This window comes from Phalaenopsis equestris, unplaced genomic scaffold, assembly GCF_001263595.1.
Source record: "Phalaenopsis equestris unplaced genomic scaffold, ASM126359v1 Scaffold000840, whole genome shotgun sequence".
In the NCBI taxonomy this organism is placed as follows: domain Eukaryota; kingdom Viridiplantae; phylum Streptophyta; class Magnoliopsida; order Asparagales; family Orchidaceae; genus Phalaenopsis; species Phalaenopsis equestris.
In genome coordinates this window covers 5257910-5272385 of record NW_018165280.1, presented here as the reverse complement: position 1 = coordinate 5272385, position 14476 = coordinate 5257910, and the positions used below count along the sequence as shown (strand labels likewise).

At 34.5% G+C, this 14476-nt stretch overlaps 1 protein-coding gene across 12 annotated transcripts in view; it reads left to right on the top strand.

The window, feature by feature from the left end:
- Window positions 1-14476, top strand: part of LOC110031759 (DNA mismatch repair protein MSH5) — a 101136-nt gene that overhangs the window by 27226 nt on the left and 59434 nt on the right. For 11 of the 12 annotated variants that reach the window (XM_020735132.1, XM_020735133.1, XM_020735134.1 and 8 more), the window contains exons 7-15: window positions 541-695; window positions 808-909; window positions 984-1011; window positions 1079-1110; window positions 1192-1249; window positions 1342-1428; window positions 2314-2370; window positions 7287-7388; window positions 9600-9644. In XM_020735132.1, the coding sequence (XP_020590791.1) occupies window positions 541-695; window positions 808-909; window positions 984-1011; window positions 1079-1110; window positions 1192-1249; window positions 1342-1428; window positions 2314-2370; window positions 7287-7388; window positions 9600-9644 (666 nt within the window). The remainder of the gene's footprint in view (window positions 1-540; window positions 696-807; window positions 910-983; window positions 1012-1078; window positions 1111-1191; window positions 1250-1341; window positions 1429-2313; window positions 2371-7286; window positions 7389-9599; window positions 9645-14476) is intronic. The other variant, XM_020735135.1, reaches the window with a different exon arrangement.

Genomic DNA, 14476 nt, shown 5'->3' with positions numbered 1-14476 from the left:
ATATATATATGGAAGGAATGGCCACAAGCTATTGTACCAGGCTCTAGCAACCCCTAATGTGCCTAACAATTCGAGTATCACTTCTTTAAGGCCAACTGTGCCAGAGGGGATTCGAACCCTCGATTTGAGGGGTATTATACTATGGATGCGAACCAACAAGCCGGGGTATGTGGCACACGCGCATATATATAAATCTGTGTGTGTGTTATGTTTATCGTGAAATTGCTGGTGTTAATATAAGATATGAATGGTTGATGCTTTTATTCAATAATGAACTAGTCGAACCATCAAATCTGCAGTCAGTTGGGATGAATGTTGATGAGTGTGAGAAAATAATTAAACAGTTTTATGATTATTTTTCTTTCAATTTTATGACCACAGTTGACTATTATACACTTGAAGAATATATTTTCTTTTCTTTCATTGTATTTTGTACTCCATTCATTTATAATTGGTAATAGCACTAAATATAGTTTTGATGCCATCTACTTTTGATGCCATCTACTTGTTATTTTGATGCCATCTACTTGTTACCTACAGCTTAATTCCATGGTGGACCTTGGAAGTGATGTTCAAATTCGTGCTAGTGGGGGCCTTCTAGCTGTGCTAGAAACTGAGAGGCTTATAGACACCTTGGAACAAAGGGAGGGTGGCAATGCATCAATAACCATTGATTCAGTGGAACAGATCTCATTTTATCCAATTCAATTTATTTGAGCTTAATATTTTGTAGTTTTATTCTTTTTTATTTCTTTTACATGCATCTATTATGAAGTTCCTAGCTTGGTTTCCTATACTGTTTGACAGAGACAAATTTCTTAAGCTCGATCCAACTGCCTATGAGGCTTTACAGATTTTTCAAATTGACAAGCATCCAAGTCATATGGGAATTGGACGATCTAAGGAAGGGTATGTTCCTCTCATTTGTCTGCAAATTTTGCTGTTACTTATTCAAATTGAATATTTTATCTCTTCAATCGCAGGTTTTCCGTCTTCGGAATGTTTAATAAGGTAGTTGTTAGCTTTTGTTTCTAAGCTCATTATCTGTATTACGGCTATAAGTTTTTTTACAATATAGTGTGTTACACCAATGGGAAGGCGTCTCTTGAGGTGTGCCCTGTAGCCTATTTTTCAAACTAATGTCCATACTTGCATTTATTAGCGATATTGAAAATATCACTTCCATGTCAGGGCATGGTTCCTAAGGCCTATACTTGATCTCAGTGTTTTGAACAACCGGCTAAATACTATATCCTTATTTCAGAATGTCCATTGTTTAATTTCTTGTTGCATAATATTTAAATTTTTGTCTCCTGCTGTTTATCCTTAGTGGCATATTACATATCTTTCTTTCTTTGCTGCGAAGAAGTGATGACTGCTTTACGGGAAACACTGAAGTCTGTAAGAGATATTCACCACATGCTTAAGGTGTGATTCCTTTGCTCTATTTATGTTTTATGCTGTATTTCAACTTAGTATGATATAACTATTTAATTTCAGTCTCTATGTGCTAGTGTTTATTTAGCTATTCCTTAAGAAAATATCTTCAACCTATAATGATAATCTTTGAATACAAAACAATTAGTGTGGCCTTTCATGCAACAAAACAGACTCACATCTTCGAGATAGAAACAAAAGTTTCCAAGGTGATGATTTGCTTTATCCCCAAGTTTCTTTAAACCAGGAAATGACAGCCTTATGAACCATATAATCTATGTAGGTACACATGCATTAGTGAAAGCTGCATAAAACATAGTGGCTGATTTAGAACCATATGTGCAAGGGTTGGTCTAAAATGAGCTGTCTGCCGTGGCTGCTTCATATTACCGCATTGGTATAAGAAATTTCTCTTAGAGCCACCGCTTTCAATTTTACAGATTTCAATTTTACAGAAATCAATTTAAAATTATAGAAGAAAAGCCACCTAAGGGATCTGGACTTTAAGGCACAAGAGGCAGTAACAGGCATTAGTAAAGTTTGAGAAAATTGAGTCAAAATTTTCACGGAAGAACTTGGGGTGGAGGCAGAGGCAATCACAAAGATTATTGGGGTGGTTTAATCGGCTGGTAATTGGACAACTGTGCATCCAAAGTTGTGGCACCTAGTATAACAGATTCCTTTTAGATTATTAAATAATCATGTTTAAATCAGTATTTTCCCCCTTTCTTTGGTAGCAGTAGTTACGTTGGTTGGTGCTTTTGCAAATTGCATTCTAGTATTATCTACAAAATCTGTATGGGTCAGATTTTTCTCTTTGGCTATATATTAAAGGGAATCTATAGGTTCATAGTTTAATTCGCAGTTCTGTTGCAGAAATTCAACTCTCCAAGTTCCTTGTGCACTGTTACTGACTGGAACGCATTCCTGAAGGTAAACCAAGCAATATTCTAAGTTTACAAGTTAAAGGTTTCCCAATAACCGGTATGATTATCTTCCTTTTGTATGGCCTTATCTGCCTACAAAATTTTATGTTAGTCGCTTAACAATGAAATTCTTATAAAAGCTTACACTCACAGCACAATGTTTATGTTTTATGATTCTTAAACGAGCTCTTCAAAAGCTAATTCAACTTATTATTAAGGGAACATAAACATATGACAATGTAAATCACGAATCTACATATGTTGGGATTGATGTGGGGCTTCTGTAAGTAGGCGAAACGCCCGCCATGTCTGAAAGCGGGGGAGCGCCTGCTTACGTGGACAGATTTGGTCCAAACTTTTCCTTGTTTTGGAGTGCTGCCTGATCTTTTGGGCCCGCTCCTAGTAATTTTATTATTATAATTTTGTCTTCATGATGTATTTGGGTTAGTTTTTGTATGTGTTTGTCTGGGACAGCCCCCGACGTCTCTTGTTTTTTTTTTTTTAGGGCTGTATCCAAGGATTCAAGTGGTGCTTTGGCTGCATCTTACTCCTGAGGTGGTGAGTTATTTTTCTTTTACCCTTCCTGTTCTTCCCGCTTCGCTCCCCCTTCCCTCCATTGCTGTCGACGCCTAGAACCACATCTCCTTGCTGATTTTCTGCTTTCCATCTCCCCTACCTTTCTGCTGTCGTCCATACAACAAGGTGCTGCAATTTCCTGCTACTGTCCAGCCATCCAACTTTGTTATCTCCAACCAGACTCGCCTCTGCTTGCTGGTTCCTGCACTTCCAGCCATCCCTACATTGCCGCAACCCCTTCCGCTTGCTGCCGTCGTCTAGAAAACAGCAAGCCTGCTGTTTTTCTGCCCTCCCATCCGTCTGCCACCCCTTCCAATCTACCTTGCCGACCACCACAACCCATAGATGTTACCCTAGGGTGAATTAATGTTGTCATTTGTTTTATTGTAATTTCCTATTGGAAGTTTTCTATAATATTTATTTTTCATTGTTGTATAGTTTAACTCCGATATCATTTGGTATTAGAGCTAGCTTAGCCCTCCTATCTTAGAGTTATAAAAAATTCACAAATACTTTACCCGATCCCCAAAACCCCACACCCTTGCTGTTTTTCCGAATCAAACCTCAACTTTTTTTTTCTTACTCTAGACTAACCTATACACCTACTTTCACCCCCAAACCTAAACCCTAAACACGCTACTGAGGAGACTATTGCTGAAAATCTGATTGGGGGAAATGCTCAATACCATTTTTGAGAAATCCACAAATAGATGTCCATGAACTTTTTATGAAAAATATGCAACAGAAAATCCCCCAACTGCAATAGAGGCTTGCAGCTTTCGAGAGGAGATAATCCAGAAGGGTCACTCGTAGTTGTAAAGGTGACTTGTAAGATCGGAATAATGAAAAATCATTATTTCAAAGATTTGGTGTGAAATATCTGGGGAGTGCTACGACTTAACCCGGAGCTTGGATTACCAAGATGGGAATAGATGGCTAGACGAAGGAAAACGAACAATTTCATTTAGTAAATAAAATGATCCAAAATGCAAAGCAATCATTCTATTTCATAAAGCTTTAATTTACAATAATTTTTTCATACTTAAACCCTTACAACTGACATTACTTAAAAATTAAAGTGTAATACTTATCGATCTGAGCTCCTTATCCTTTGTACACATACTCTCTAGTATTTATCTATCCTATATTAGATTTTTCTGTAAAATATTAGCAACTGAATGATGGATTAAACAATTCAGTAGACAAAATATTCTTAAATTACAACAATTTTTATTATTAAAATATTTTTTTAATGATGTAGTAAGTTGTTCGTAGACTGTGAGCAGCAAAAAAGAAAAGTAAAGAAAATAATTTTTTCGTTTACTTTCATTTATTCATGTGACATTTTTTGTTATTGTGAGTCACCTATGAACATATATACTAATGAGTATATGTTTAACTTTTTCTTACTCACCAAATGGTAGACAATCATTTTCATTTTAAATTTTGCCCTTTTCTGTTATTAAGTTTTCTCTATCCTTTATAACATTAAACACAATGAATTAATTAAACATTGTATGCGAGCTTTAGTAAAATAATAACATGTATTATTACAATCTTATCTCCTTAGAAAAATTTAATCATCAAAATTTAAAGTATAAGAACTAAATCTATATCTTAATTGAAAATTTGTGGATAATATTCTCTCATTTTTGATTCCTTAACTCATGCAACATCTTTTTCAATCCGTGCTTCCATAAATCACAGACAAAATGAATCTCTCTTTATTTCTGAGTTGCTTTACATCATATTCTATGATTATTTTTGGTTTCTTTACAAATATCAAATCAGATTGAATATATATGGGTTTTGTGACAAGTTTGCTAGCTTCCTCAACTTCATTCTTCCACAGTCAAGAGAAATGAAACACATTATATACCTCGTGCATATGTGCTGGTGTGGCAAGCCTGTAAGCAACTTTTTCAATCTTCTCCAAAAATTTATATGGGCGAATATATAGTGGGCTCAACTTCATAGACTTTCCAAATCGTTTCACACCCTTCATTGGACTAATTTAAAAAAAAACAAATTTTCTTCAAATTTCATGCGTTGGTGCTGAGCATCATAATATTTTATGTCTATCTTGAATTTCTCTCAGTCTGTCACGATTCAGTAGGATCTTCTCCGTAGTTTCTTTAAATAATTCAACATATTATTTTTTTTACCAGTTTCTGTCTAACAAAGAATTGTCATGCATTTTCTTCCATAAAGAGCTTAATAAGGAATCACATTGATATTGGTTTAGGAGCTATTATTGCAGGTAAACTCTATCAAAGGCATGCACATTTTTAATATCCACTAAATCAAGCACATAAAATCTAAACAAGTCTTTTAACATTGGATTATTCGTTCTGATTGACCTTCTGTCTGGGATGAAAAGTTGTATTGAACATTAGTTGAGTATCGAAAGCATCTTGAATTTTCCTCCACAATCTGGATGTGAATATACCATCTCTATCTGAAACAATTAACTTTAAGACTCCATGCTGTCTTACTATTTTATCTACATTGAAAAATAAAGAAAAAATTAGGCGGATGTTATGATTGGGAAGGCGGCAACAAATCAAAAAAGAAAAATAAAGAAAAAATTAGGATCTTACAGAAGTGCTATTAGTCGGATGAGAGAATGGGAGAATGGGAAGCAATGAGGAAGGTTACAAGTAGTTGATATGGAAGTGATGGAATATAAGAAGGAATCATGCTGGATATAAGTCTGCGTGTGGTGAGCGGAATGTGAGTAGTGGATGTCATCTGCTGTTATGGGCTCTAATCATGTGATATGTGACAATTGGGGGATGGTATGTGAGATGCACAAACTGGATGGGGGAAAGGTTTCAAGCAAGTCACGCATTTAATTGGTGTCTATGATGTGCATGGACAATAAGATTCTACGTGGGAACGAGCTGTTGGATGGTATTGTCTCTGTTGATACTAATTTTGACATAGACTGAAGGAAAGATACGAGTGGGAGAGGGAGATACATCTAGGAGAACAGCTTCAAAAACTTTTTATTTAATTTGATAAATGAAAATTAAGCGCCTCTACTAGTAGACTAAAGGCCCTTGTATAAACTATTGACTTGTAATAAATTCTTTAAAATGTTCTAAATTTTCTAAGGAAATAGACACAATAATGTAAATATTTGAAATCTGTTGAAATTAACTGAAAACTTGCTTAATACTTAGTATGAAAAGTAATTCAATGATTATTCATGTCAAGCATTACCCATTCCTTAAGAGATAGCCTTGGAGGAATGAATCTATTATTTTTAATGAGACACCCAACAGTCAAAGCTGAGCTAACTAACTTGAAGTTTAAAGTCACACCAACATCACTGATTGGATTTGAATGATCACAACAAGTTCCTTGACTTAATTTATGTAATTGTAGCACCAAGTCCCCAATTTTAACACTAAAGTTCTATTTATGTAAGCTTTTGTACTGCTTTATTTTTTATGCTGCGACACACTTTGTTTGGTTACTAAGTTTTTGTTGCTTTCTAGAATTGTTTTTTTGGGTGGGGGTTATTTTTTATGACCAAATTCGCTTGTGTATGGTAGCATTAAGAAAGTTGATATTTGACTTTTTCAAAATAGAAAACATTTATGGTACTCAAAGACTATCAAAAAAATTACTTTCCCCGTGTTAACTTTACAACTATCTTTACGAAAAGTGTAGTCACGCCAAATTAACTCTAAGCTATCTTAGTTGTAACGTCCAAACTCTATGTAACATCTTCCCAATAAATTCCTAAACAATGGAACTATGAGATTTTTATGAAGTTTATTTTGTTCCCCTCACCGACTTCCTTAAACGTGAAGTTCCATGATGGAATGTATTGGCAATCCATTTGATAAAATGATTCTTAAAATTGAACATTCTCCTTAATTACATTGGAGAGCAAATTGATTTCGGGCTGTGCTGATAGGAAGTTCTAGACCTCAGAATTAAAATCCTTGCATGAATAAATGTAAGGTTTCTCATTTGAAAACTCAGATTGTTTCTTAAGAGCTCATAACTGTCCATATTAATGTTTTAATTAATAATCTTCTTATGCTTGTGCTATATATTTGTTTGTATTTGGACTGATATGCTTTTAGCTCATTTGACATATTTGTATTTTCAATGTGTGTCACATGCACTAACAAGCACATGCATATCAAGCAAAATTGCATAAATGTGTGCAATGCAATATCTCTTACAGCTCTTGTGTTATTAGAAGATATTTTATGATGCATACTATATTCTATTTAAAGTTGCGAAAGTGTAGGAGTTGGTATAACTTAATTTCTGTCATAATTGTAATTTCTAACTTATTTTTTTCTAATTGTGTATTTATTTTTTCAGTGCGTATGTTCCCTTTTGCACATAAGCCAAATATTTGAAGTCGGAATATCAGAGTATCTTCAAGAGAGGTTGGATTGCCTACACTTGTGCATATTGGAAAGGGTATATAAATTGTGATATGTGGTATTTTCTCAAGATGGCCAAGGCACTAATGATGCATAGCTAACAACTAACTGCCAGAACTTTTTTATTTGTCCTTGCAGGCCAACTCATGCATATCAATCGAGCTAGTTTATGTCTTTGATCTGGTTGGTGATTGCTTCTTAGTTGTGTTATTAGAAATTTTTAGCTGCATTTTTATCAGAAAATTTATTATCGTAATGGCGATTCCTTTTAGTTGTGTTTCTGGAGATTTCTCGCTTCATATACCTTTTTAATTACATGAAAGCAACTTATTAATTAATTAAATGGCTCAGCCTAATTGAATTTTTTCTTTATTTATTTTATTTACCATGAAAATGTCAGATAACTATATTAAGGGTCTGTTTGGGGCTGTTGTAGTTTATTGAATAATCTGCTGATAAGCTAGGTGCGGTGACTATTACAAATTTTTATTTTTTTGGAAAAGACAAACCATTGCCAATAAGCTCCCACTTTTCAAGCAAGTCACGCATTTAATTGGTGTCTATGATGTGCATGGACAATAAGATTCTACGTGGGAACGAGCTGTTGGATGGTATTGTCTCTGTTGATACTAATTTTGACATAGACTGAAGGAAAGATACGAGTGGGAGAGGGAGATACATCTAGGAGAACAGCTTCAAAAACTTTTTATTTAATTTGATAAATGAAAATTAAGCGCCTCTACTAGTAGACTAAAGGCCCTTGTATAAACTATTGACTTGTAATAAATTCTTTAAAATGTTCTAAATTTTCTAAGGAAATAGACACAATAATGTAAATATTTGAAATCTGTTGAAATTAACTGAAAACTTGCTTAATACTTAGTATGAAAAGTAATTCAATGATTATTCATGTCAAGCATTACCCATTCCTTAAGAGATAGCCTTGGAGGAATGAATCTATTATTTTTAATGAGACACCCAACAGTCAAAGCTGAGCTAACTAACTTGAAGTTTAAAGTCACACCAACATCACTGATTGGATTTGAATGATCACAACAAGTTCCTTGACTTAATTTATGTAATTGTAGCACCAAGTCCCCAATTTTAACACTAAAGTTCTATTTATGTAAGCTTTTGTACTGCTTTATTTTTTATGCTGCGACACACTTTGTTTGGTTACTAAGTTTTTGTTGCTTTCTAGAATTGTTTTTTTGGGTGGGGGTTATTTTTTATGACCAAATTCGCTTGTGTATGGTAGCATTAAGAAAGTTGATATTTGACTTTTTCAAAATAGAAAACATTTATGGTACTCAAAGACTATCAAAAAAATTACTTTCCCCGTGTTAACTTTACAACTATCTTTACGAAAAGTGTAGTCACGCCAAATTAACTCTAAGCTATCTTAGTTGTAACGTCCAAACTCTATGTAACATCTTCCCAATAAATTCCTAAACAATGGAACTATGAGATTTTTATGAAGTTTATTTTGTTCCCCTCACCGACTTCCTTAAACGTGAAGTTCCATGATGGAATGTATTGGCAATCCATTTGATAAAATGATTCTTAAAATTGAACATTCTCCTTAATTACATTGGAGAGCAAATTGATTTCGGGCTGTGCTGATAGGAAGTTCTAGACCTCAGAATTAAAATCCTTGCATGAATAAATGTAAGGTTTCTCATTTGAAAACTCAGATTGTTTCTTAAGAGCTCATAACTGTCCATATTAATGTTTTAATTAATAATCTTCTTATGCTTGTGCTATATATTTGTTTGTATTTGGACTGATATGCTTTTAGCTCATTTGACATATTTGTATTTTCAATGTGTGTCACATGCACTAACAAGCACATGCATATCAAGCAAAATTGCATAAATGTGTGCAATGCAATATCTCTTACAGCTCTTGTGTTATTAGAAGATATTTTATGATGCATACTATATTCTATTTAAAGTTGCGAAAGTGTAGGAGTTGGTATAACTTAATTTCTGTCATAATTGTAATTTCTAACTTATTTTTTTCTAATTGTGTATTTATTTTTTCAGTGCGTATGTTCCCTTTTGCACATAAGCCAAATATTTGAAGTCGGAATATCAGAGTATCTTCAAGAGAGGTTGGATTGCCTACACTTGTGCATATTGGAAAGGGTATATAAATTGTGATATGTGGTATTTTCTCAAGATGGCCAAGGCACTAATGATGCATAGCTAACAACTAACTGCCAGAACTTTTTTATTTGTCCTTGCAGGCCAACTCATGCATATCAATCGAGCTAGTTTATGTCTTTGATCTGGTTGGTGATTGCTTCTTAGTTGTGTTATTAGAAATTTTTAGCTGCATTTTTATCAGAAAATTTATTATCGTAATGGCGATTCCTTTTAGTTGTGTTTCTGGAGATTTCTCGCTTCATATACCTTTTTAATTACATGAAAGCAACTTATTAATTAATTAAATGGCTCAGCCTAATTGAATTTTTTCTTTATTTATTTTATTTACCATGAAAATGTCAGATAACTATATTAAGGGTCTGTTTGGGGCTGTTGTAGTTTATTGAATAATCTGCTGATAAGCTAGGTGCGGTGACTATTACAAATTTTTATTTTTTTGGAAAAGACAAACCATTGCCAATAAGCTCCCACTGCACCTAGATATGTGCGGTGTGAAAACGCTGTTTTCTGCGTTTTGAAAACACATAAGCTGCCAAAATGCAGTTTACCCAAACAGGTCGGGTGCATTTTCAAAACGCCACTGCACCAAATAATTTGCCCCAAATGGGTCTTAAGTTAACTTTAACATCAAAAATTAAAAGGTATGATTGTTCTAAAGCTACAGAGTAAAGAGCAAAACTTGAACATCTTGTGCTGATTTGAAGCTCAATTGATCTCGTAAGTGGTATCTGTCATGGTTGGGAGACCCTCCAAAATATCAAGCAAACCAATTATTGTGAATAAAGGACATTTTTTCTCATTTTCCTCTAAATTTAAGTATTTTTCTCTAGTTACTTTAGAATAGCCAACTACTTTTCATCTTTAATATTTATGTAACGACCTAGACCGGGCCTTAGAATTAACAAAGATGGGTGCAGATGATCGGACAATGAACGATATTTTCTATTTCTATTACTAACAATTCAATGATCAAAATTTACATAAAAGAGTCACTAAATGAAGCAATAAAAATTAATATGTAAAAGTTGTAGCTTTCTTGTTGATGTTCTCGTCTCATGTATCTATTCGCTCTTCTATTCATCATGTTCAAATGTTTAAAATCTAAAAATAATATTAAAACAACATAATGAGTTATCGAAAGATAATACAGGTGTAATTACATTATTAAACTACAGTAATCCAAGGAAAAAACTTAAAATATGCGAGTCTATAAAAAATTATATAATATGCTGATCTTTCATATTTTGTAAAAAATCTGATATATATACATAATTTATTAATCTTTTATATTTTATAAGTAATTTGATATATATACTTACAAATAATTTGATATATTCTAATGTATGCATCAATGATCTTTTTCTAAATGAACATACTCAATCTAATATAAGTATTTACTTTAATTTTACTTTTACTTTATACTTTATATACACATTTGTCTCTGTGAGGATCACCGTCAACAAACCTAACACACTCTTGGTCAATATTCTCCTGTAAGATCTCGTTGGCACAGCGATTAGCGATCTACACAACACATTTGTTTAGATGGAAATGCTCTTACCTACCCTCTACGAAAATTATATCGTCTGCACAACGGTTAGTAATGTAAACATTACAATTGTCTGGGGAGGTAAGCTATAGTCTATTCGTCTTTGGTCGATACTATACCATCAACACTGCTGTTAATGAACTAACTATCACAATTATCTTGGGTGATAGAAGAACTCCGCGTGCGTGGGTACTGACTTGACTGCTACTTATTCTAACAGTATACCTAGTCATTTATGGTTTAAATATTATAATTTAAAAATATATTTTATAACTTTAATAACTTATTTTTTTACGATTTATCACTACTCACCAGGTATAAACACAAGTGTACGTATCGTTCATGTCATATAGGGTTTTCTTTAAAGCCAAAATATCGATCCCACAGAAAAACGATGTAAAAAATTCCTTAAGCTAAGTCCTAGTTTACTACTATCAGATCTTAGTTTGAAAATTTTGATTTTCCTAAATTTACTAATTGATTCTCAAATTTAAATTAACTAGATTAAATAAAAACCTAATCTACGGAGGCTTGTTAAATTTTGGAAAGCTCTTGTATAATGAGTTATCGTTTAAGTCGAGTTGGGGCCCACTTGAAATCGGTTTGTAAAAAAATTGATCCAAAATTTTGGCTCGTAGTTCGACTCATTTATTTTGATTCGATATCTATTTGAGCCAAAATTCAAATCAATTTTTGAGTGATTAACAATCTTCGAGCTAAATTGATAGACCTAGGAGAAGGTCCAGCTTAGCTGGACCGGCCGGTCCCCTTGGAGAGGGGTGGGGGGGGGGGGGGGGGTGCTCCCCGTCTACTTTTTCCCCTCCCCTCCCCTCCCCTCCCTGGCATTCCATTTTTCTTTTTTTCCTTTCTTGCCGCCCTAAACCTGTCTTAATTCTATAGCATTTCCTTAAAACCAAAATTTGATTTTTGTCTCCTAATTTTAAAACGCTTGCATTAAATCTGAAATTTGATTTTATTCACTTCTTTATATTAAAAATCTTGTCTAAATTCTTAAATTTGATATTATTCCTTTCATATTTCAATGTTTCATAAAATTAAGTGAAGTTTTTTATAATAGAAGTTCTTGTGTCTAGAGTAAGTCTTGTTTTCAAAATTTGATTTCAGTTTATCAGATTATTTGCCCTCTTGAAGGGTTGTAGCCGACGATGAGGAAAGTGCTTTGGCTGTAACCTCGTCTGAGGTGGCGTTTATCTTCACTGCTCCGCCACTACCTTTTGTTCGTTGACGTTCCCGCCACCCTCCAGTGTCGTCGGTCACCTCCCTGCTAGCGAAACAATCGGGCAATTCTTCTGCGACTTCATTGTCGGTTGTTCGTAGCTCTCCTATTGCACTTCCAGACATTACATCTACAACCATCTGCTGCCCTTCTAGACATCACTGCTATAGCCACCTTCTATTCGCAACCCTCCTGCTGCTTTTCCATACGCCATGGTTGCAGCCCCCTACGGTTCGCATCCCTCCTGCTTCCCTTCTAGACGCCACTGCTACAGCCAGCTACCCTTCTTAATGCAACAACTGCAGCCACATTCCTTCGGAGCCCCCTACTACCCTTCTAGCGCCCTCACCGAAAATTTCTCTGCCCCTCCTGCCTTCTTCTGCCTCACTCACAGCAGGTCATAACCTTCATCAGGCCGTCCCAGCACCTACAACCACTGTCTCCCTCCTTCCTACAGCTTAGAACCTTCCTCTGGCTTCGCTCTTCTGCTTTGACCATCATCTGCGCCTCTGCTCCTCAACGCTGTCATTCGAGCCTTTGCTCCTTGGCTTCAGCCGTCATTCTTGCCTCCATTCATCGGTTTTGGTTGCCATCTTGTCTCCTCCGGATTCCACTTTTCTACAATGCTTTTCTCTTTCTCCGACTGCAATTCGACGCTCCAACTAGCGCTAATTTTTGTTGATCTCATTTTTAGTTTTCTTCTTAAGGTTTAGGTTCTAGCCTTAATATTATTCCTTTGACTATCTTAGAGCCCTATAAATGGGATCCACGTCATTTTAAAAATCCAAACTACTTCTTTACCCTTTTAAGTTCCGTATGTGTGGTCTTAGTAGCATTTAGTAGGTTGAAACTAACATGAGGAAATTCAAAAGGAGTTCCTATAAGATTATTAAGCCCTAGGATTGCCTTATGCACATTTGCACCTTCGCGCGTACAAACTTCACAAATCGAACAATCGACACGTTCGATTACCACAATTCGCATCGCCTGTGCAGTTATTTATCTAAACTTAAATAAAATTTTGAAAGATCGATCACAAACTCAAAATTTTAATAAAATCAAATTCAACGTATTTTTTACTCGATCGTCGACGAGGTTGTCCGAACGACCTCAGATAACGAAACGGACAGATATAATAATAAAAATGCATTGGAGTCCCAACAAAAAATAACTTTAATAAAAATAGTTTACCTTTAAAACTCTTTTAAACTGTCAAATCCCTTTTAAAATAACCCAAGTATACGTATCGCTCAAGTAATAAATGGCTCTAATGAAGTGCTAGGGTTCGATTCCACAGAGAAGTTGGAAATGCTTGTAAATAGTTCTTAAGATTATAATATAAAGTACTATTTAAAAAATACAAAAAATAAAGTGCGAAACTGAAGTGAATGCTATTTAAAATACTTTGAAAAACAAAGTTGACTAAACTAGAAATTATACTTTCAAAAGTAAAATTACAAAAACTAAATGAATTTTTTGTTGACGGAAAACTCAAATTTAAGAAATCATCTTTCCCCTTACAATGAGCATATGAAATGTGAAGAAATGAAAATCATTTGAAAATATATATATTTAATAACTGTTTTGTGTCAAATAGGAGCAATTTTGTTCTTTGCCTTCTTCCGAGTGCTATAAAGAACACTGACTAATCCAAAGTTTGATCCCTAATTCCGTGGTTAATTTGGGAGGATACCGGCCACTCCAGAGCTCCCACTACTCCATTTCCTGAGGGCTAACAATCTCACATTAATTTTCAATCAACTGGACCAAATTGAGAATTTTAATCTGTCACCTCAAAATCTTCAATTCTGCATTCAACAAAATATATTTCTCTATCTATTTTCACTCAATTCCATGAATGACATTGTCGACACAAAAAAGAAAGAAATGTTGTTTGGGGGGGTCGCCCGTAAGAAGCTGTCGGCAACCGGAATCGAAATCCCGTCGTCCGCTTCGAAAGGACGTTTTAATTTACGTGTATATATATATATATGTAATTTTAGAAAAAATATGAAATCAAACTGACCTCATATTTTTCACAGTTTAAATGAAAGAGCGCTCTACCTCAAATCCTGTATCTATCCTGAGGGATAAACACAAGACTTGAGGATGAGACTCAATCAAATAAACTAGGAAAACATATGACATCCGTTTGGGTCTGCGAAACCGTT